Source organism: Callorhinchus milii, unplaced genomic scaffold, assembly GCF_018977255.1.
Source record: "Callorhinchus milii isolate IMCB2004 unplaced genomic scaffold, IMCB_Cmil_1.0 Scaffold2, whole genome shotgun sequence".
NCBI lineage: Eukaryota > Metazoa > Chordata > Chondrichthyes > Chimaeriformes > Callorhinchidae > Callorhinchus > Callorhinchus milii.
Window position 1 is genome coordinate 46,710,438 of NW_024704743.1, and position 23,292 is coordinate 46,733,729.

General features: G+C 40.0%; 1 protein-coding gene across 1 annotated transcript in view; it reads left to right on the top strand.

The window, feature by feature from the left end:
- The window catches only part of colq (collagen-like tail subunit (single strand of homotrimer) of asymmetric acetylcholinesterase), a 54,661-nt gene extending 33,471 nt beyond the window's left edge, over window positions 1–21,190 (top strand). The window contains exons 12-19 of the mRNA XM_042346769.1: window positions 49–84; window positions 522–602; window positions 9,605–9,701; window positions 11,852–11,982; window positions 13,427–13,546; window positions 18,351–18,471; window positions 18,948–19,050; window positions 19,620–21,190. Coding sequence (XP_042202703.1) covers window positions 49–84; window positions 522–602; window positions 9,605–9,701; window positions 11,852–11,982; window positions 13,427–13,546; window positions 18,351–18,471; window positions 18,948–19,050; window positions 19,620–19,689 — 759 coding nt within the window. The 3' untranslated portion in view covers window positions 19,690–21,190. The remainder of the gene's footprint in view (window positions 1–48; window positions 85–521; window positions 603–9,604; window positions 9,702–11,851; window positions 11,983–13,426; window positions 13,547–18,350; window positions 18,472–18,947; window positions 19,051–19,619) is intronic.
- Window positions 21,191–23,292: the final 2,102 nt, after the last annotated feature.

The following is a 23,292-nucleotide window of genomic DNA, read 5'->3' on the forward strand; positions in this document are numbered from 1 at the left end:
TGGAAAACAGTGCTGACACAAGTAATAGCAGAATATCTTTCTTTCCAGGGTGTTATGGGCCTTCCTGGAATGCTCGGACAGAAAGTAAGTATATCATAACTACCGCAATCTCATGTAGAAATCCTCAGTTAGTGGCTGGTTAGCAATAAGCTGGAGTTGCCATGTGCTGTGTATAAAATAACTTAAATCGGAGAGAAAGAAAAGTGAAATAAAATGGAAAAAACAGGGAGGAACGACAGTCAGAAATAGAAATGAGCTGAAGTGGAAAGAAAATGCAATGTATTCTTTCCTCTGGCAATTATGCACTCCAGTGCTCAGGAAGTGAAACTTTAAGAATTAGATAACAAATTCGTCAGCTACCTTCTGCATTCATTGCCTCCAAGTATCCACTTTAAATCTATTCAAAGCTGTTGTAGGGGCAGGAAGGCATTGAGTTGACCGGGTTGGGTGGGTGTATCAATGAGGGCTTGTCTCCACAGCCCAGTTTCAATAACTTACAATAAATTAAATTTTTTTTAAAGGGAGAGATGGGTCCAAAGGGAGAACCTGGAATCCCTGGACACAGAGGACCTGTTGGTAGACCTGGAAAAAGAGGGAAATCTGTAAGAGCTGCTCTTTTGTTTTTACATATATCCAATTTACCCAATTTGTTTTTCCTTGTGTGGTCTTGTATGGCAGTGTAGGACACATTGTCACATGATGCTAGGGTGGGCACAAATCACGTTACATGGGGAATGCAAATGTTTCCTCTCATTCATTTTTGTTTTCTCAATTTTATTCTAAAATTATATGTGTGAAAGTATAATTATCCTTCTCATAGACAAGAAAATGATTGCATGACAAGCTTTCTTGTATGGGGGTAACCTGATAAGGTACAAAAGATTAGAGATATTGCCTTTGCAAGTCAGTATCAAGTGATATTCATGCACATCATGAATACGTGTATTGGTAGACGATCTGTTCTCATTTACCTCCTTTCTGACTGGAACATGAATTCAGCACTTAACATTGATTTCCTGTCTCAAAATGTAATGTTGAACTAGATTTCTATGCTTGTAAATTGGTTAAACCATTATTTCATAATCTTATGTTTCTCCCCTGCCAAGTATAGGGAATAATGTGTGTTCTGTCTCTACTGACTCAATTCACTTGAATTAGTCTTGGTCAAGCAAAATAATGGCAAAGAAGCATTCAGGAGCTCAGACATATGACTCATAAGATACCTTGTGCAAACATGTATGTATTATGTAGAAGCATGTTATAAAATGTGGGAAGCATGTTAGATAATACATACATATTATGTACATTACAGTACATGTATGTACAGTAGAAATTATCTTTAACTGCTTAATTATATATTTGACAACCAATACTTTTCATTGACTGTTAATTCCACAATTAAAGGCATCTGTAATTCTGCTGGTACATACACATTTACCTGTAACTTACACAATGTGCATTTTAGATCCTGATTCAGAGCCATGGAAAAGCAAGTATCCATTCTGTGACAATGGATTCAGGTTTAGAGGCTTCTGAGTGAGTTGACCACATAGCAGCTTTGGTTTGCCAGGGAGCAGACAGCAGCCTTCCTCTCACCAACTAGATAGTCAAGGATGCAGACACAAGTTGTCATTATAGTGCTGCAGGATTTACTGATTATATTGTGTATTTTTGGTCAAGCTGGTTGCTCTTTTTTCAGCAAAAACGGACTACTGTCTCAAGATCTTGACATACTGAAAATGCCACAGAGGTTTTGATTTGATTGTAACATTTTATTGCCAAGTACATCACCTTGGAACCAGCTCAGCTCCAAGGAGACCCCGCTTATCTCCTCACCTCCAAGGAGAATAGTCGAATGGTCTTAAATAATATGTTTTTTTTTGTACTGTATGTTGTGGTACATATAACATTGGAGGCAAGGTGAAATGAGCAGAAGCATATTAATTTTAACTGTCAGATGGGGGAAGAGTGCAAGTCATAAACTATTATCTCATGGTTGAATAGGCAATTAAATCCTAACAACGGTGCTGTGATTAAATAACTGAGAAAATAGACAAAGGCGATGCTGTGGACGTGGTATATATAGATTTCAGAAGGCTTTCAATAAGATGCTGCATAAGAGGTTTGTTAAAAAAAAATGAGGGTGCTTGGTATTAATGGAAAAGCAGCAGCATGGATAGAAAGCTGGTTAAAGGATAGGAAACAGAGGATGGGAGTACAGGGTCGTTATTCTGAATGGAGTGAAGTAACTCAGAAGACTTGTCAATGTCACTGAGGATCCTGTTTGCCCAGTTTATTGCTGCCTCACATTGTTTAGACATGGTGTTTGATGGGTTACCCAATGGCCATTCAGGGAAGTACCAGAGGGTGAGGCTGTGGAAACAGACTCCAGTGTGAGCTAGATCTTCCAGGAGATGAATACAATGATTTTAATACTTTTACTTTGTTTTTGTTCTGTTCTGCCCAATCGACAGTTTAAAACTGTTCCATTTCCCTGTGACAATAAAATAAATAGCATCTCTGTGATTAATAGCCCCTCAGCTCTCAATGAGGAACAGTTTGTGAAATCACAATGAACAACACGGAAACACTGATGGTTTGTCAAATTTCAACAAAGAATGAGAACACAGTGAATGGCTCCTCAAAAGTCATTGAAGAGAAAGGCCTCAAATACTTGTCTTGGAGTAAAGACATGGCAACTCCCACAGTAAATGGCAATTGGCTTTCAGATATAACACCCTACTGTAGTATAAATCACACTTCAGTTTTATAAGGGCACATTACATTACACATATTATTTACTGAAATTTGAGAAACAAGCTATTTCAATGGGATTTCAGTCAGTGTTCTTCATTGTGATTTGACAGACTTCTTTATTGATACTCATTCTTTATTGAGATCTGAGGGGCTTTTAATCTAGGGGATGCTAATTCTTTAGTGACTAATACAGAGAAATAGAATATTTTTGAACTGGAGCAGAACAGAACAGAAAACAATATAACAGTCTTATCATTGTTGCATGCAACTCCTGAAGGATCTAGCTCACACAGAGTATGATCCCACAGGCACCAGACACACCCTCTGGTTCTTTGTCCCAGTTGCAGTAAATACTCAAGGTCTACTCACAAGAATATGAAAGTATAAATCACAGAAAGCAAAAGAGCACTCACTTTGCATGCAAGAGGACCTGGGTTAGATTCCCGGACAGGGAGAAACCTCAAGCAAGTTTCCTTACTCTACAGGCCTCTGTTTACCTATCAGTAAATAGCTGAGGGGAGCTGGGAGGGCGAAAAAAGACTGAAAGTGTGGTCAAAGACATTCGTTTGATGGACCTTGAACGAGGTAAGGAGGAAATTGGAAGGATTCCAGAGAGCGGGAGCAGAAAGGCTGAAAGCCCACCTGCCAATGGTGAAGCAACAACAACAAGAATTGCATTTGTATAGCGCCTTTCACGTCTGGAGGACATCCCAGGTACAACAACAACAACTTGCATTTATATAGCATCCCTCACGCAGCATAGCGTCTCAGAGTCTTTGAACATGAAGGTAGTGGAGAATATGAAGCAGGCTGTGCTTGCTGAGCAAATGGAACGGCCAGTTCAGTAGGGTTTGAGGAAGTCGCAAAGGTAGGGTGATATGGTGCATGGAGATGTATCAGCAATGTAGTGACAAATGTGTACGCTTTTTCTTGAAGAAGCTACTTTTTATAGTCATTACTATAACAGCTCCATGTGTGAAGCCCAGTTTAACATTACTGGTCTTGTTTTCTTCTTCCTCAAGCAATGTGACCAAGGATCCTATTTCCTTGTTTATTGCTGCCTCACACTTACTGATATGGTGACAAGTTGCTGAGTGGTCAGTTGGGTAAGGTTCTACTGGCTGGCTGTTCCTATGGGTGAGTTAAATCACATAGTCTACATGCATTCAAGAGACAGTTAGATTTTCATATGAGGGAGAGGGGAATAGAAGGGTATGGGAGGAAGTAAGAAATGGGTAGAAACTCATGTGGAGTGCAAATACTGGCATGGACTGGTTGGGCCAACTGACCTGGTTCCATGCTCTACAGTCTTATTGGTCTGTTCTACTCTATCTTCAGTTCAAAAATATAGACATGGCAAGCTCCATTTTCACTTAGTAGCTAGTGAAGCGTAATATCTCAGTGATGAATGAACTTGTATCTCATTGAACAACAGTCTAAAATCGCAGTGAAGAAAAGCCCTTCAAAAAAGCTTGAATCTAAATGATGAATGGAAACCTTATTGATAATTTTTATTGCAAATTTCAGTGAAGGGCATTGCTTCACAGTAAATGCCTTTGAATTATATTGAAGCAACATTGTAATGTTAAAATATTGCCGTCTTGTACCTTCTTTGCCACTCAATAGTACAGTCTATTTATGTTTTTAGTGTACTTCATCATTCTTGGTTTCCTGTAGACAAGCTGTTACACTTACTTTTAGACACGTGTATTTTTTTCCCTTTCCAAGGCAATGCAGTGTATCATTTTACAAGAGGACGATTTCTGCAAGTCTAAATTTATTTTCATAGCGTGTCTTTAGTTTTCCCTCTGTTCACATTATCTAAATTTCAAATTACTCATTTATTTCCTTCATTCTCCTGTCAGCGCCTCCTCATCTCAAGCATTGACTGCATCGACCTGGACCTATCCTCATTCCACCTGACAGAGGCGGTGCCGAACCTCAATGTTTTGTTCAACCCCCAGTTTCCTTCAAACCCTACATCCAGGCTCACTCAGCCTCCCCTCATCTCTACACCACCTGCCTCTGTTACTACCTCTCGCCCTGCCAAGACCCTCATCCATGCTTTGCTCACCTCCAGGTTCAACTATTCCAACATCCTCCTCAGCGGACTCCCAAGCTCATCCCTATGCAAGCTGCAGACCATCCAGAATTCTGCAGCTTGTGTTCTCTCCTGCACCGAGCCCCATGAGTTGATATTCCCATTCCTCGCTCAGCTGTGCTGGCTCCCCGAGAGAATCAATTCAAAATTCTCATGCAATCTTTGCAAGCTACCGCTCTGCAACCTCCAGCAACCTACTGGCAACAACATTTTTATAATAATAATAATCCTCGCTTTTGATATAGCACCTTATCATGTCGTTGAGACATCTCAAAGCATTTCACAGGATATGCTGTAAAATGTATGGATTGTGTATTTTGTGGGTGAAAAGCCAACCATGGAGTGAGTGACCGATTTATTTAGGAGATTGTTGTCCAGGACACCAGGAGAGAGAAACTCCCTTCTCTTTTCACATAGGGCCATGGGATCTTTCAAGTCCACCTGAACAGGCAGATGGGACCTCAATTTAATTTGGTCTCTAAGCAGGACTTCATGTTCAGTTCTCTTACTGAATTCGGAATTTGAATCATGGCTTTAGCCTTGGCACAAGCCAGTGTAGAAGCAAATTTGTATCACCTCTAAACTTCAGTTTCCTGCATTCAGTAATTTGCACATTATTTATAGGAACATAGGAATTAGGAGCAGGAGTAGGCCATTCGGCTCCTCGAGCCTGCCCTGCTATTCAATAAGATCATGGCTGATCTTCTAACCTAACTCCATCTGCCCCCCTTATCCCTATATCCCTTAATCCCTCTATCCTTTAGAAATTTATCAATCTCAGTCTGGAATATGTTCAAGGACTGAGCATCTATAGCCTTTTGGGGTAGAGAATTCCATAAATTTCTTCAACTCTGTTCAAAAGAGCTGTCCCTTATTCTTAAGACTGACCCGTAGTTCTAGATTCTCCAACCGGGGAAATAGTCTTGCACTGTCTACTCTGTCAAGCCCGACAAGAATCTTATATGTTTCTATAAGATCACCCCTCATTCTTCTGTATTCTAGAGAATACAGCCCTAGTTTACTCAACCGATCCTCATAGGTCAACACCCTCATCCCAGGAACTAACAACAACAACAACAACAACAACAACAAGATTCCATTTATAGAGCGCCTTTCACGTCAGGAGGACGTCCCAAGGCGCTGCACAGTTGGGTCATGACCCGAGCAGGGGGGAAATGGTCAGGGTGAGGGGAGGGAAGGGACGGAGCGAGAAGGGGGAAGAGAGTCGAGAGGGGAGCTGAAGGCACGGTCAAAGAGACCGTGTAACCTAGTGAATCTACGCTGCACCCCCTCTGAGGCGAGTATGTCCTTTCTTAAATAAGGAGACCAAAACTGCACACAATATTCTAGGTGCGGTCTCACCAAGGCCCTATACAGTTGCAGCAAGACTTCCCTACTCTTGTATTCTAACCCTTTTTCAATAAACGCCAACATGCCATTAGCCTTCCTAGTTGCTTGTTGTACCTGCATACTAACTTTTTGTGACTGGTGTACAAGGACACCCAAATCTCTCTGAACACTAACACTATCTAATCTCTCCTCTTCTAGAAAATAATCTGCTTTTCTGTTTTTACTACCTAGGTGAATAACTTCACACTTCCCACATTAAATTCCATCTGCCATCTTCTTGCCCACTCCCCTAGCCTATCTATATTCCTTTGCAATCTTTTTTCATCCTCAGAGCTTACTCTCCCACCTAGCTTAGTATCATCTGCGAATTTAGATATTTTAAGTTCTATGTCCTCGTCCAGATCATTGATGTAGATTGTAAATAGTTGAGGCCCAAGCACTGATCCTTGTGGCACTCCACTAGCCACATCTTGCCAATCTGAGAAGGACTCGTTTATCCCTACTCTTTGTTTTTTTCCCATCATATCATGGATGATGCGAGGAATTCTCTATGGGATTATGTATGAAAGAATCCTGCAAGGAAATACCACAAATTAGACCCCTACTATTCTTCCTAACTTAAGAACATAAGAAATGCTAGATGAAAAAAGACCAAGGTCCATCTAGTTCGCCTTTCCCACAATGTTATTTCCTAAAAGAAAACTATTTAATCTGTGTTTGAAAGAATTAACACTTCCTGCATCAACTGCCTTCCTGAATCTCTGATGATGTCAACCTCACTTCAGGGGGTTACACTTGTATTAATTTCTAGGCTACTGTCTTCAGTTCTTTCAGTTCCTGGAATCAGTTCTGATATGTTAAGAAAGTCATGAAACGTAAATCCCTTGATATTATATGGAGCTATTATATCATGTTAAACCTGTCAGAGGCCAGTCTATTTCCTGTCACAGTCTTCTTCATATTTAGTTTGACATCTTAATATAGAACCAATGTTCTGCTTACTCCACTGAAAGCCTTCACTAATTCAGGGGAAAGGAACCTCCCATCTCCACTTTAACTTCCAGCCTGATGATCTTGATCTATGTTCTGATCTCAGCTTGACAGAAGCATGATTTCATTTTGCAATACTTGTTCAAAGAAGCCACTGTATTTCTTTTTCCACAATCCATTCATCCCATAGACAACAACAACACCTTGTGTTTATATCGGACCCTTCCCACAGAGTCGTGTCTCAGAGACGTTAACATGCAGCTTGATCCTGCGCCAGGGAGAAAGGGGAAGTCGTAGGTACGATCGGTGGAAGTGGAAAAAAAGCAATCTGAAGCCAGTCAAGGAGAGATTGAGAACTTTTTGAGTGATTTAGAACATAAGGAGTGGTTGATTCAAAGATGTCTGAGTCATTTCTGTTGCTGACAAGGTTTTTGTGTAATGTCCTCCTGGCTTTAAATGATTTTAGCAAAAAAGCCCTAATATAAAGACAAAAAAGAATGATACAATTTTTATATGCTTTGCACTTTAAAAGTGATGATGTCTAGTGCTTTTTTTCACAAAGAATGTTGCCAAAAATGTCTTGTTTGCAAACAAAACTTCTGGCATACAAACATTGAGCATTGAATAATTATGGTAGTTTTATGAGTCCACAAACCTTTTTGAATGCTTTGAGCAGTTGCTATGTACAATACAAATAGACTCGTGCAAATAGATATACATTTAGCAGGATCTAACACACATTTACTAGGAATTGTTTCATTCCATTCTGATAAGTGAAAATCCAATCTGATAGCAAACAACTTGGGATGAAAAGTCCACTGCTGTAGATTTACTCTGTTGACTTAGCATTTCAGAGTATCTAGAATTTGGCAAATTCTTATATACAAATCTGAAGCTCATTTCCCCTCTCTAAATTCTTCTAAAAATGACAAAAAAATGAATTTAAAGTTCAGATTGAATTTGCACTTGCCAAATTCTGTATACTCTGAAAATCTAAGAAAAGAAAATCAATCCAGATGGGAATGGAATTCTTCTCCTACCATATCTTGGATCATTTGTAACACATCTCTTGGGATCAGCCTAACGGCTGTAAAAATGAACTGCAGAAAACACATTAAGACTGATTTTAAGGATGTTCTTAATTGGTTACATTTTAAGGCAACAGGCTTAAGGCTACATTGATACCTAGTCAGGAAAGAACAGATAAAATGCCAGAGGTCAATCATGTTCATTCCCAGGATAATTCTCCATTCCACTTCCCATCGCAGGATCTACACATCTCTCCTTGTTTTGGCCACTTGGTGCCCTCCCAGGGGATGAGGGGATGTAAAAAACAGAGAGAATAAAGAACAAATAGCTAATTATTGGAGGGAAAGGGGGGGAATTACCTGCAAATTCCTTCCTAAATCCCGACACTCAAGCGAGCTCCAGAAAAGGGCTGAACCACCACCAACACAAGAGTATCTATTGTTTATATCTCCTTGCATCCTACTACTATTGACATTGGTTGGCAGATCCTCGCTTCCTTAAGAAATCTGTCTATATTTCTTTTGAATACATGGATGCTATCTGTGTAACCAGTATCACGTGTGAGTCTGAGAGATATCCAATACTCACTGAGTGAATACATGCTTCCTCATGTCCAGTTTCTAGGTGTGACCTGTAGTTCTGGAACACATGTTGACTGAAGACTATATTGTCTGTCATTACATCAATTCCATGCAAGATTCATAGATTCATAGAATGTTATGGCACAGAAGGAGGCCATTCGGCTCATCGAGTCTGTGCCAGCTCTTTGACAGAGCAAGTCACTTTCACTAACGCCAATCACCAGATCTCAACAAGATCTCCTCTCAATTTGCTCTGCTTCAAAGTGAGCAAGCCCAGTTACTTGAGCCTTTGCTATAGAGTTACCCTCTAAGGATGGAATCAACTTGGTGGACTTTCTCTGCATTTTCTGCAGTGCCATTACACCCTCAGTTCGGTAGGACATCCGGAACTGGACACAGTCCATGAGGTGGGTGGGGCAGTATATGGTACACTGTCAAAATAAGCTCTTAAGATTTGTAATCGATTGTTCATGCTAAACATCCTATCACTCAGTTGACCCTAGCAATGGCCGCCTTGCACTGTGTGATCAATGATCTGTCTTGAGGGAAAGCTTGCCCCTAAGGTAGTAAAACTAAGATTTCTAGTCCTCAAAGTCAATCACATTACTCTGCACTTTTTGACCATGAAAGAACATATTATTGCTTGATGCACACTAAGAGAAATATGTGATCTCAGATGTTGACATATTTATATTGCAAGATTTGTATTTGAAACAATGGTTTACTGTTGTTATTTTATCATCCTGAAAGTCTGTTGGGACTGTATTAAGAAAACATACTTTTCTTTACATTCTAGGGGCAAAAAGGTGATATTGGTCCTGCTGGACTTCTGGGTCCTTCAGGTCCACCGGGACCGTCTGGTCTTCCTGGTCCTCCCGGGAGATCTGCACCAGGTGAGAGACATGCCCCAGACTTGCTTCTAACATATAATGACAAATGGAATTAATCAAAGAAGAAAAGTGGAAGTTAGAATACATTTTTTTTACAAAGAGGTATTAGGAATGTTAATGCAAGAGGTGATCCTTCAGCCGCTGGGCCAGTTGATTATGTTGTAGCAGATGTTTTAATCCCATCCTATCTCAGGACTTTCTTTGGCTTGTAGAGTTAATGAGAATTGAGTGGGAACAATCCCTATACCCAATGACTAATCTTCCCCTCCTAGTCCTCCTGATGAGTTGCCCCTGGAGTATTGCAGGCATCACCTGGTTCAGAACTGGACCGCCAAGATTGCCACAGAAGGCTAACTCGATTCCCACCTTACATTGCCAAGCATGTCACTTTGGAGCCAGTTCAGCTCCACTTCAAGGAGACCCCGATAACTTCTCCTACCCACCCCCCGGGAATAAAGCAGCAATTCTAAATAATAGGTTTCGACAATGCAATGTTCACTGAAGTGATTGGAAGTGCCAGCTGGAGGCACTACACTCAGCCCAAGAGGTTAGATTGAGACTAGCTATTTGTGCAGATCTCCAGGGTGTGAGGAATGCCAGGAGCGTGAAATGGGCGGCTGTGAGAGATGGCCTTTTGCTCTTTGACTATTATTGCACTTCAGTGGCATTCGGAGGTCACCATTCATATTCGCTGTCCCTTTTGCCAATATTACTAATTATGGAGGATTTCAGCAATCACTATTAGCACTTCCCCTGAAGTTTAGCAAATATCGCAAATTAGACCCAAAGTGTATAAATGAGCTAAACACAAAAATCTGTTCTAATTTAAACATATTGGGTATGGGTTAACCATTCCCTTTAAAATAATGAAAGCAGCCAGTGGTTAGTGGGTATTTTTCCCATCCGATTGTTTATCTAGTAGGTGGAGCTCTCACACAAGTAGTCCATTGGGAAGGTTGAGGATACACACAGTGGAGAAGCTGTGTAATGACTGCACACTGACCTTTGATGGACCAGTAGTTCCTGACTCTGCAGATTTAGTTGAATTAATACTAAAGAGCTCTGGCAGTTTGAATCCATCTGAGATTGTGGCTTTCAACATAAATTTAACTGCTCCATTATTAATAAGGTTTTCACAGCTAATCTGACTAGATGGTTGTTCATTAGATTCCTGCAATCTCATTTGTGGCACGTTTTTCTCAATTTCAAATGAAAGGACATTTGGGGGGAAAGTGAGAACAGCCTCACACATTGCTGATGTAATGAGCTATCTGGGGAACACTGCGCAGAATCAGTAAGACAGAAAGCAAGGCAGAGCACTTAAATTACCCTGGCAGTTTTAATACAACTTAAATTACTATGAATTTCAGCAGTAAAAACAATAAAATATCAACCCGGCTGTTCAACAAACGTAATAAAAAAATCTTTCCAACAGTGTGCGCCAAATACGAAGTAGACATTGCTCTGACTGTTCAGGGAGCTCCCCAAAGGACACATTCTCCTGAAAGGAGACAGGAAACTGCCTGTAAATAGCTTGTATGAGAGACTTGTCAGACCTTAAACAAAATGCTAAATACGATTGAGAAAGTAAACTCAGAATGGTACTTTCACTTGAAGCAAGTTAGCAGAATAAGAGAAAACATCATAGGTTCAGGGCTGTGAAGGACAATATCAGGACAGTCACAAGGGAATATTTCTTTACACAGACAGTAATTAACAAATATAATAATAATAATAATAATAATAATAATAATAATAATAATTCTTGCATTTGGCATAGTGCCTTATCACAATCTTGGAGACATTTCAAAGCGCTTCACAGAATATTCTGTAAAGTGAATTGAGACTGCATATTTTGTGGGCGAAACAATAAGAATGAGTTTTACAGAAAGAGTGGTTGGGATCAGGCCGCTGGATTCATTTAAGAAACCGTTTAATGCTGTGATGGGAGGACAGTAGCTTGGGTATTATTGAAAGATGAGATCAAATGGGCCAAAGGCCCTTCTTCATTGCAACCTGTCTTGTGATATTGTATGGTCTTGTGAACTTATTTGCAGTTTATTCAGTCATAGTAACAGAGGATTGTGAAATTCAGAAGAGCTTTATTGAACATCTATTATTAAATACTAAAGTAATTTGCTTCCATTGAAAAGGCCGATTAATGATTGGACCAAAAGGTGAAAGAGGACCTCAAGGACGATGTCACTGTAATCTCCGACAGACCATTAACAACCCATCGCATGGTCTACTCCCAGCCTCAGGCAACTCGCCTCAAGTGCCAGTAGTAAGCGCTTTGTGTTTTATAGTCATTGCCAATCCTACTTTGTATCAGAATATATTAGATTTATCACAGCTAGTTGATTCAAGAATTACATTTGAATGAATCATCCCCATTAGATGGAAGTTCTGTTCTAAGGTTATTTCTCAGATAAACAGTTACACTTTTTTCATTATTTGTTCCATCATTTGCTGCAGGCACTGACACATGCTGGAGCAAGTTGTCATTCTTCATGAGTGAGCCTAGAGTGTGTATTGATAACCTACCTGACTGTGGTAAACACCACAGTCAAATCTATTCCTGTTCTCGTTCAACACTCACACACACGAACTTCTAGCAGGATCACTGGATAGTGATTAAGTGTAGGAGGCCTGGCCAATAATTTTCCTGACTTAAATAGGAAAACTAAAGCCAATTATAATATACCTGCTAATGCCTGGCTGACATCAGGCAACTCTAAACAGAACAGGCACCAAAACTAGGATCTTGCTAGTCAGTATGATTCAGTACCAAACCATGTGGCGGGTTTACCCAGTAATTCATTAAAGGAATACTATTTTTTAAATCCAGATTCAACTGCAGTAATTATTAGTGAGTTTGTGTATGTGTGCGAATCTGATTGTGTGATTATGTGTTTGTGTGTATCTGTGGGACTCTGAGTGTGTGCTTCATTGTGTTGGTGATCATGTGCAATGTGTTACTCTACATTTGTGTGTGTGTGAGCCTGAGTGTGTCTGACTCTGTGTGATTGTATGCACTGAATCTGTGTGAGTGTGTGTACCCAATTCTGTGTGAGTTTGTGTCTGAATATGTAACTGTGAGTGTTTGAGCCTGACTCTGTGAGTGTGTGTGGTGGAGTGTGTCCTGGCCTCAGTGCAGTGGGTGTGCCTGAAAGGTTTTGTGCTCCATTTCAGAGATCGTTATTTTATTGGACCTAAAATATGATACCAACTGAACTCTGCCAGTCTTCCATGAAGCAGCATTCAAACAAATTAGATTGTCTAATTGAAAATCCAAGATGGGCTGACATTGTATAAGAAACAGCTTAGGACCATAACATCCTGCTGAAATGGTGGGGGGGGGGGAAGAGGTATGGTTCATACCACAACCAGTTTTTAGGAATAGTTGTGAAAATGCCACACTTCATAACCGATTGGATAACTTGTTCAATAATTAATGAATCTCTTATGAAAATTGGCATTTTCACCCCAGCAGAATATTGTAGCAAAATATGTTGGTATATGGCCAATGTCCCAGCTAACCGATGGCTTGTTTATACACTGTAGTCACAGAGACCAAATCATCAGCTTCATTATTTAAATTCTTCTGTAGTTCAGTTATTCAATATATTTGTTAATCATGCCCCTTCCTTCCCAGCCCTCTAGAAAATGTTATGACATTATGTGTTATTTGATAGAAACTAAAACCACATGCACTTTTTTTGGTTTAGATATTTGTTGTAAATAGTGAAGAAGAACTGGAAAGGCTAGACACTGAAAATGCACTTGCGTTCAGAAAAGATCAGAGGTCGTTGTACTTCAAGGACACCATGGGATGGCTGCCGATTCAGGTAATAATATTTTAACTCCCGAGACTTCCTCTAAGCTGAACGCGTCCAGTTGAGAGTAACAGAGAAGTTTATATATATATATATTATTAAGCTATAACAAAGTGATATATATACATATATATTATATATATATATGTATATATATCACTTTGTTACAGCTTATGTTCAAACTTCAAACCCATTTCCCCTGTCCTATAGTTTAGAACCATAACGGAGCGCCATCTGCTGGAGTTATATATTAGCCCGAAGAACTAATTTAGGTTCTTGATCATATTGGAAAGAAAAGAACTTGAATTTTTATGTTGCTTTAAGCGACAAAATAGCTCAAAATGCTTTAATAATAATAATAATAATAATCCTTGCATTTGATATAGCGCTTTTCACGTCGGGAGGACGTCCCAAAGCGCTTCACAGAACATACTGTAAAGTGAATTGACTGTATATTTGTGGGCGAACGCGGCAGCCAATTGCGCACAGCAATGTCCCACAAACAGTCGTAGATTGAAAATGACTAATTTATTATTGTTTTTGTTTTTGGAGGGATTATTATTAGGCGTGTGGAGTAAGCAAACTTGCCCAAGGTTTCGCCCTCTGCCTGGAATTGAACTCAGGTCTCTCACTTGCAAAGCGAGTGCTCTAACCACTGAGCTACAGGACTCCACGAACTTTACAGCAATCATTGGCAATTATAGTGATATCTTGTAGTTAAACACAGTTGTCGTTCTGCACAAAGCAAGATCCCACAAACAGCCATGGGGCATCCTGTACAGCCACACATTGCATTGATTCCATCCCACAATTCAAAAAAGGAAAGGGATTTTCTCCTGGGGTCCTGCCTGAAAATCCCTTCTTGGATAAAATTGGTCACTCCGTACTGTATGTAAATTGGATCTTGCATTCATTCACCAACAAAATGTACACATGAAAGCGTGAAAGGACCCATATAAATTAAATTTGTATAGCCATGAAAGGCGCTAAGTGAAGGGCGCTATACAAATGTAATTTGTTGTTGTTGCTGTACAATCACTACACTTTACAGTAGAATCCTGTCAAGTACCTTGAGATGTCCTGCCAACATGAAAAGACATTATATCAAATGCAAGGATTATTATTAAAATTAGTATTAAGGCTAGAAAACAGGTTGTGTGAATCCTACAACTTGTAGGTATATAGCGCCCCTCATGAAGGATGGTAGGAATCCTTAACTTTGACCATCAACAAGTAATCCTCCTGGTGAATGAATACAACATCTAAACACACTCTCCAGCACCTCGGGACGTCCTCACAATGTGAAAGGAGTTAAGTTTTCCAATGCTTGGCTCTTAGCCATAAAGTCAGATTTTGCACCCAGACTAGCAACTGTTCAAATTTAGTGAAGAAGGTTGTCTTAAATAAGGACAATAAGGGAATGGCAGACTTGTTAAATGAATATTTTGCTTCCATTTTCATAGCAAAGGAACAGGACAAAATACCAACGGAACAAGGGAACATAAAAATAAGCTAAAGAGAAGTACTAAATGGATTTAATATAAATAAAAAATGGCAATGGAGAAAATAATGGGACTAAAGATAGACAAATCTCCAAGACCTGATAGATTCCATCCCAAGGTATTAAAAGAAGTGTGGGAGGAAATTGCAGATGTTTTAGTCATAATTTTCAAAAGCTCTCTATATTTGGGAATTGTGACCTTGAGTTGGAGAATTGCAAATGTCACTCCATTATTTAAGAAGGAAGGGGGGAGAAACCAGGTAACTACAGATCTGTCAGCTTAACTTCAATTGTGGGGAAGTTACTGGAACCTCTTATCAAGGACCGAGTGACTGAGCACTTGGACAAGTATGAGCTAATCAAAGAAAGTCAGCATGGATTTGTGAAGGGTGATCATGTCTGATGAATCCAATTGAATTTTTTGAGGAGGTCACGAACATGGTGGATAAGAGTGTATCTATGGATGCCGGCTACATGGACTTCCAGAAGGCATTTGATAAGATTCCACACAAGAGGCTATTAGCAAAAATGAAAGTGCATAGATTTGGAGGTAACCTTGTGACATGCTTGGTAATTGGTTGGGAGGCAGGAAATAGAGAATAGGGATGAAAGGCACATTCTCTGATTGGCGGGACGTGACAAGTGGTGTTCCGCAGGGACCTCAGCATATATATATATATATATATATAAATAACTTGGATGAAGGAACAGGGAGTCTTATATCCAAAATTTGCAGATGACACACATTTAGGAGGCATAAGAAATTGTGTCGATGGGAGCAGGAAGTTACAAAGGAACTTAGACTAAATTAGATTAAATGAGTGGGCAAAACTGTGGCAGATGGAATTCAATGTGGGGAAATGTGAAGTCATTCACTATGGATCCAAAAGTAGGAAAACAGAATATTTTCTAAATGGTGAGAAACTAAGAACTGTGGAAGAGCAAAGGGATTTGGGTATCCATGTATACAAATCACTAAAAACAAGTTCACAGGTACAAAAAGTTTTCAAAAAGGTTAATGGGATTTTGGCATTTATCTCAAAGGGGTGGAATATAAAGGAAAAGAAACGATGCTTCAACTATATAGAGCTTTGGTTAGACCGCATGTTGAGTACTACATTCAATTTTGGGCACTGCACCTCAGGGAGCATATATTAGCTCTTTGTAGATTCACCAGAATGATACCAGGCTAAAAGGGTTAAATTATGAGGACAGGTTTCATAAACTTGGTCTCTATTCCCTTGAATTTAGAAGGTTGAGGGGTGATCTGACTGAAGTTTTTAAAATAATGAAGGGGATTAGATAGGGTAGATACAGATAAACTGTTTCCTCTGGTGGGGAAATCCATGACAAGGGGGCGTAATCTTAAAATTAGAAACAGGCCATTTAGGAGTGAAATCAGGAGGCAGTTTTTCACCCAAAAAGTGGTGGAATCTGGAACTTTCTCCCCCAAAAGGCTGTAAATGCTGGATCCATTCACAATTTCAAGACTGAGGTGGATAAATATTTGTTAGGTCAGGGTATTAAGGGATACGGGGCAAAGGGGGTTAATTGGACTTGAGGTACAGATCAGCTATGATCTTATAGAGTCGTGGGTTTGCACCCGAGTTGGGTGTTGGATTCAGGTAGGGGCCAAGAGTTTGGGGTGGAGGGAAGATGATGAAAGGATAAATCAAAGACCTTGAAGAAGGCTAGAGAAGAGACAAGGTGTAGAGACTCCAGGATGGAGTTCCATAGGGTGGGAGCAATAGGCTGAAACCCCAACACTCCATGGTGGACAGGGCAGGGAACATGAGGCAGGCCAGTGCCTGCTAAGCGCAGTTTGGTAGGGTTTTAGAAGATCACCGAGGTAGGGAAGAGCAAGACCTCAGAGAGATCTAAAAGTGATGATGAGGATCTTGAACTCAGTCTTCAGGGGGATGCAGAGCCAGTGGATCCAGGCAAAGATCAAGGAGATGGGCTTGTAGAGCCTAATGCAGGAGTGGACATGAGCTGTAGGGTTCTGGATGGTCTGCCGTTTTTGGAGGGAAGAATTGGGAAGTCCGTCGAGCAGAGAGTTGGCGTTGTCTAGTCTGGACAGAATTAATGCATAGATTAGGGTTGCGGCAGTCCAAGGGGAGAGGTAGTGATTGTTAATAATAATAATAATAATAATAATAATCTTTGCACTTAATAGAGTGCCTTATCACATATTTTAAAATGCTTCACAGAGTTTTCTAGAAAGTGTAGTGACTTTGTAGGTGTGAGTAAACACAGCAACCAATCTGAATTATGTCTAAACAGCCATAAATTGAATGATCAATTTTATCTGGGGGAATGTTGCCAACACACCGGGAGAAACTGTTCTCTTTTCAAGTAGTGTCATGGGATCTTTAACATCTGCCTGAACAGGCAGTACATGATCTGTACATGCGTCATTGCAACAAAACTGGAGGGTGAAGGTTCAGGTTTATCCATAGCAATTTTAGAACAGACATTAGGAAGTATCTCTTTACACAGAGGATAATTATGAGCTGGAACGTATTACCAGGAAGTGTGATAGAGGCCAGCATGTTGAATACATTTAAGAAATAGCTCACAGCTTTAATGTGAAACCCGCAGGGTGTGTTTCCTGGAAGGAAGAGATCCAACAGGGAAAGCACCTTCTTCTCCCAAACCTTGCTTGTTAACCACAAACAAATCTGTTTTTTTAACCAAAAGTTAATGTTAAAGGTATTGTTTAACTTTGTGTCAGCCTGGCTCTGTGTGTGTCAGTCTGGCTCAGTTGTTAGCATTCTCACCCCTGAGTTAGAAGGATGTGAGCTCAAGCCTCAAATCGGAACGTGGACCTCATATAGTCTAGCCGACGCTCCAGTGTAGTACTGTAGCTGCCCTCCCTCAGATGAACATGAATTCGAGGCCTTGTTTGCCTGTTTAGGTGGATATTGTAAGTGCACGTGTCACTATTCGAAAAGAGAAAGGATTTTATCTGGTGTCCAGGCCAACAATCCCCCAATTAAAATTGTTTATTCACTTCATGGCTGTTTGTGGGACATGTGCAAATTGGCTGCCACATTCACTCACAAAGCATACATCACTCCAGTTTACAGTACATCCTGTGAAGCCTTTTGAGACGTTCTCCCAACATGAAACATAAGCTATACCGAATGTAAGGATTATTATTAATAACTGATGAGATATTAGGTTAATTGTCAGCAGTAAAGTGATGATATGTTACTGACCCATACTCCATGATCCTAGAGTCAGATAGATTGGTTTTCACAGAAAGTTACCAGCACATAATAACCATGCCTTGTACATTTTGCTTTCATGCAGCTCTCCCCGTTCCAGCTAGTGGTATCTTCTCCAGTTGGGTTCTGTGGGGATGGAATAGTTCAAGAGGAAAGTGGTGAGGAATGTGATGATGGAAATAGGATCGTCACTGATAGCTGTATAAGTAAGTCGGCTAAGTTTCATCTTTAATAAAAAAAATTGTATGACACAATGCAAACTCACGTTATAATTTAATTTAGTGTTGCAGAGCTCAGCTCATTTAGTTTCAGGCAAACACAAATTTGAAAATTTCTGGACCAAACGAGTCAAGCAAACCATGTGCACTTACATCACTCCTACCTAAATTCACCCAAGTATTGACATAAAAAATGTCAATGTTAAAGGAAGGTCATGGTTGACCAACTTTATTGAATTCTTTGAAGATGTAACTGATAAATTAGACAAGGGAAATGCATTGGATGTAGTGTATCTAGATTTAGAGAAGGTCTTTCATAAAGTGCTAATAAGAGGCTCATTTCCTGGGTCAATAGAAATGTGTCTGTGTGTTTGTGAGTGTGTATTTCTATGTCTGTGATTATGTCTCTGATCTGTGTCATCAACCTCTGCAATACAGCTGTGGTATGTGTTGGTTTGTTACAGACTGCAAGCATGCTTCCTGCGGTGATGGATACCGATGGGAAGGAGTTGAACAATGTGACAGGAAAGATTTTGGTTACCAGACCTGTAAAATATATCTTCCCGGGTAAGCTCATAGAGGGCATCACTTCCTTACCTTTAATACAGCGCAACCTTCCGATTCAAATAAAATACAGCAGCTCTGGGATTCCTCACAAAGAGCATGCAGCAAAAATATGCAGCCATTTTTGTTTTATAAATCATTCCCTATATTTTAGCCTTTGTTTCTCCTACTGTAAAATTCTCTGGAATATTCTTCAATCCTGTCCAGTAAGGCAATTAGGAGACCAGCTGGTAGTTGAATTCTGCAAATGATGTTCTCTAACCAGTCTCTAGGAGATGAATGAAACTGGCCAGGGTGAGTGGCCCTTAAAGTCATCTCCGTCCTGCTGATCTATGCTGAGTTCACCTTCCTAACCACCCACGGCTGAGATCAGGAACTCAGCGATCACAAAGCCTGTGTGCTGTCACTCAGTATACAGCACATCTGCCTGTCTCGTACCTCTTCTTATGTTCCCTTTGGAGGGAGAAGTCTCTCTGTGTCCAGTATTGTATGAGCGCATTTACTTGTATATAGTTTTCGCTAAACAAACATAAATGAGATCTTGTTCTTTCTTTGTGTCCTGCTTCCTTTAGGTCTTATGGAAACCTGAAGTGCACTTCCTATTGTTACATTGACTCCACAAGCTGTCGATATTTCACATGAGGCTGAAGGAGGTGGATGCTGTGTCACTTCCCACTGTAAAACATTCATCTGGTGCTATCGCAGAACCAATGGGATTGTGCTATGCACACTCAAACCTCCATTCAACAAATAACAATAATCAGTTGTGGCTGGAAGGCACTTAGAAAGCCAGGATTTATTTCAAGTGATTGTCTGGATGAGAATTAGGACCATTGCATTTTGTCTTAAAAAAAACAACAGCAGCAAAAAAGGATGATATTGTATTTGCTTTACAGGAATACCTTTAAAATACCCTTTTCTGGATGGTTACATCCAGAGACTGTTCATGGTTGTTGAAGGACAATACTCAGGCTGAAACAATAGGCAATATGATATCGTTCCTCAAGAGACCGGAATCAGAACTGCCATACCTCAGTTGTGCACTGTTACAGACTAGTGTAGTTTTACATACAGGCTTATTCAAGGAAAAGAAAAAAAAAATTGGATCCTGGATGCTGTGTTGATACGGTGACAAAAATACCAACAATTATTGTAATGTGAAGTGCTATTTATTGCATTTGCATGAGTATTTATGCAACAAAAGCATCAATCATATATGAAACTTTTCCATGCCATTATCCTGCAGAGTTTAGTGTTTTTACAAGATGCACATGTTTTTGTCCCTCCCCTCAGCCCCAGCTACGTGTAAATTTAAATGCTTAATGCCCTGACCACCAATAACCATTAATAATGGAAATCTGCCATGTTGATGTGTATACTATGTTACATGGAAACAGGTTGTGGGAAACGGACAAAAGGAAACAGGGAGGCTTCTCCCCCCATTCCACACACCCCCAGGTACACACGCATGCACACGCACACACACACACATCCTGTAATTTGGAATACAAACAAATGGATGTGCAACTGAGTGTATTATGTCTTTATCAAGCATTACATCCAAGAGTGTATCTCTGGGGAGATGGACATTAGGCGTTGACAGCAGGAATAGGAAGAATGATTTGCAGAAACCCCCCACCCCATCCATTTCGCCCAACAAATATACAGTCAGTTCACTTTATAGTATATTCTCAAGCGCTTTGAAACGTCGCGAAGATGTGATAAGGCACTATATCAAATGCAAGGATTATTATTATCATTAATATCCCCGCCAGCACTGTTTTCCCTTTCCTCCCAAAGCAGAGAATTTTTAAAGAAACCTGCATTACATTTGGAATGTTACAGTTGGACCTGGGACTGCTTTGAACCCCGGGCCCAGCTCCCCCACTGCACCAGTGACTGAAAGAACTGAATGCATAAAGAAAGTATACGCGCTGCATACATCACAGTGGATGAGCTGTCAATGGTTGCACAGCAGTCTGCTACAATTGGCAATGGAGACGTGCATAATAAGATGGACATTGTAGTTAAAGTATGATTGATCCCCTCTTTGACTTCACAGAAAGAGTTTTGTTACATGTACCTATGCATGTCCATGATACTGGAGTTTACAAACTGTAGAAATAAAAGGAGCTCAATTAGGCTTTCTTTGTTGTATTTTATTCTTCATTAAACAAACCCATGCTAATCCCTGAACATTATTACTGTGCCAAATATATGTTTCTTTTAACTTATCAAAAAGCTTAACCATTGTTTCCCTTCACGAGGTGAGGGATGTGAATAATGTGTTCTACTTTTGACAGTCAGTGCTGACACTAAGTGCATTCAGGTTAAATGTAGCAGACGTGAAAGGTGGAATGGAGTACTTTGTGCCCCACCAAAATGTGGAAAAAATTCCATCCAGTGTTAGAAAGAGCGCCTTTAGCGACTGCAACAACACCTATTTATATTTATACAGTGCCCCTCAACCAGGATAGCATCTGGAATGCTGCACAGTGGTGGGATTGGACCAGACCATGGGAGAAAGGGGAGGTGACCATAGGCACAGTTGAAGAGTTAACAGGGATTTTAAGCCATAGATGTCTCAATCCAAACAAGAACAGGTATCCTTTCTGCACCAGCATGCCATCTCTTTTTACAACGAAGGCTTCTGAATGTGATGGTATGGACTGAATAAATTAAGTTCACTTCGGATCCCTCTGGTCGTCAGCTGGAGAAGGAATGCGCAAAACTAGCTTTCTGTTTGTTTCCCACCTGCTAGAAATGAGGAAAATGTTATAACCCACTGCACTATCTCAGTCTGCCTTCCACATCTGATGGTAACACTGAACAGTAATGAATGTTTATGTCTTATTGCCTAATTTTCTCTGCAGTGTTTGATCAGGTCACAGCAGCATGTGGCTGGGGTCAATATTATTGCTGCTCCGTATTAACTGAAACCATAATGGTCTCACTGCTTCAGCTCCTCACTCGGAGAGATGCTGGAGAGAAGCACCACATTAGTATGAAGATTGGGAATAAAATGACATCACTGAAACTGCCTCAATAAAGTCAATCTCTTACTTTCTAAATGCTCTCAGTTCCGTAAGCCCCAAATCCACTAATTCTTGGAAATTTGCAGTGAATTGTTTTCATGTTCAAAAAGACTGATTTGATTCTGAACGTTAAGTTCCAATTGCTAAAAATCTGCTGACTCTACAGACAATTTGGCACAGTTACTTTCAGTAGAAATAAAAGTTTTGGCTTTTCTGTGGCTTTGTTGAAGGAGACTACCAACCTGACACAAACAATAGGCCCTGTTGTGGTCTGCATCAATCCTACCTAAATGCTTTTCACTTGAGATTCTTAAAGCTAGAACATTTTAATCCAGACTGATGGGACAAGGTTAGCGCCGGTTAGTGAATGGGCTGTGTTCCCTTATTACCCACTGCCTCATTTAAAGTCCATCTAAAGTCCTGGCTTAAATTCATTTCCAAATATTTCACTGACAGCCACATTGCATTCCTTAAGGTGATGACACACCAAGGTCAACTATACACTAAAATTATTTTTATTACCCCTGAATTACAGTATTTCCCAATATAGAAATGTAATAGTAATATTGTTGTTTTCACCAATTGGTGCATATTGGGTCCTAATATTTTATATTATATATTGCCAGCATCTTGGGATGTCCTTCCACCGTGGAAGGAACTCAATAAATTTAATTTGTTGTTATTACAGTTTGATACCTTTAGTTCGAAATTCCTCAGTGCTTGTTATTTTTCATTGCTTATTCCCCAAAAGTTTTTTTTATATTTTACAATTGTGTGGTTTGCTAAGATAGAGATTTGCTGTGAAGCATCAAAGCATAAATACTGTTTCAACGGGACCTGTGAATTTTCTGGTGTTCAAGTAAAGCGTTATCCTTTGCTTGTGCCTAGTCAGTGGTGGATTCTCCATGGGGTGCGGTCTGTCATTTGGATACATTTGGGACTTAAATTATTGTATGTATATACAACCTCAAGGAATAGAGTGTGACTGAAGCCATAGGAAGATCCTCATGTTGGGCAGTAAACATAGTTAACAAATCAGGTGGAAAATATGGAGGCAAAAGGACAGCAATATTAAGAAGCTGAATCATCAACAGCAACCACCCAGTCAATTAACCCAGAGTGCTCCAGTTTATTACTTATGTGGCTTTAGCCCTCTATGTTGGTTCACCTCTCTACAGGACTCATTAACTCGGTTAAAATCATTTCTATA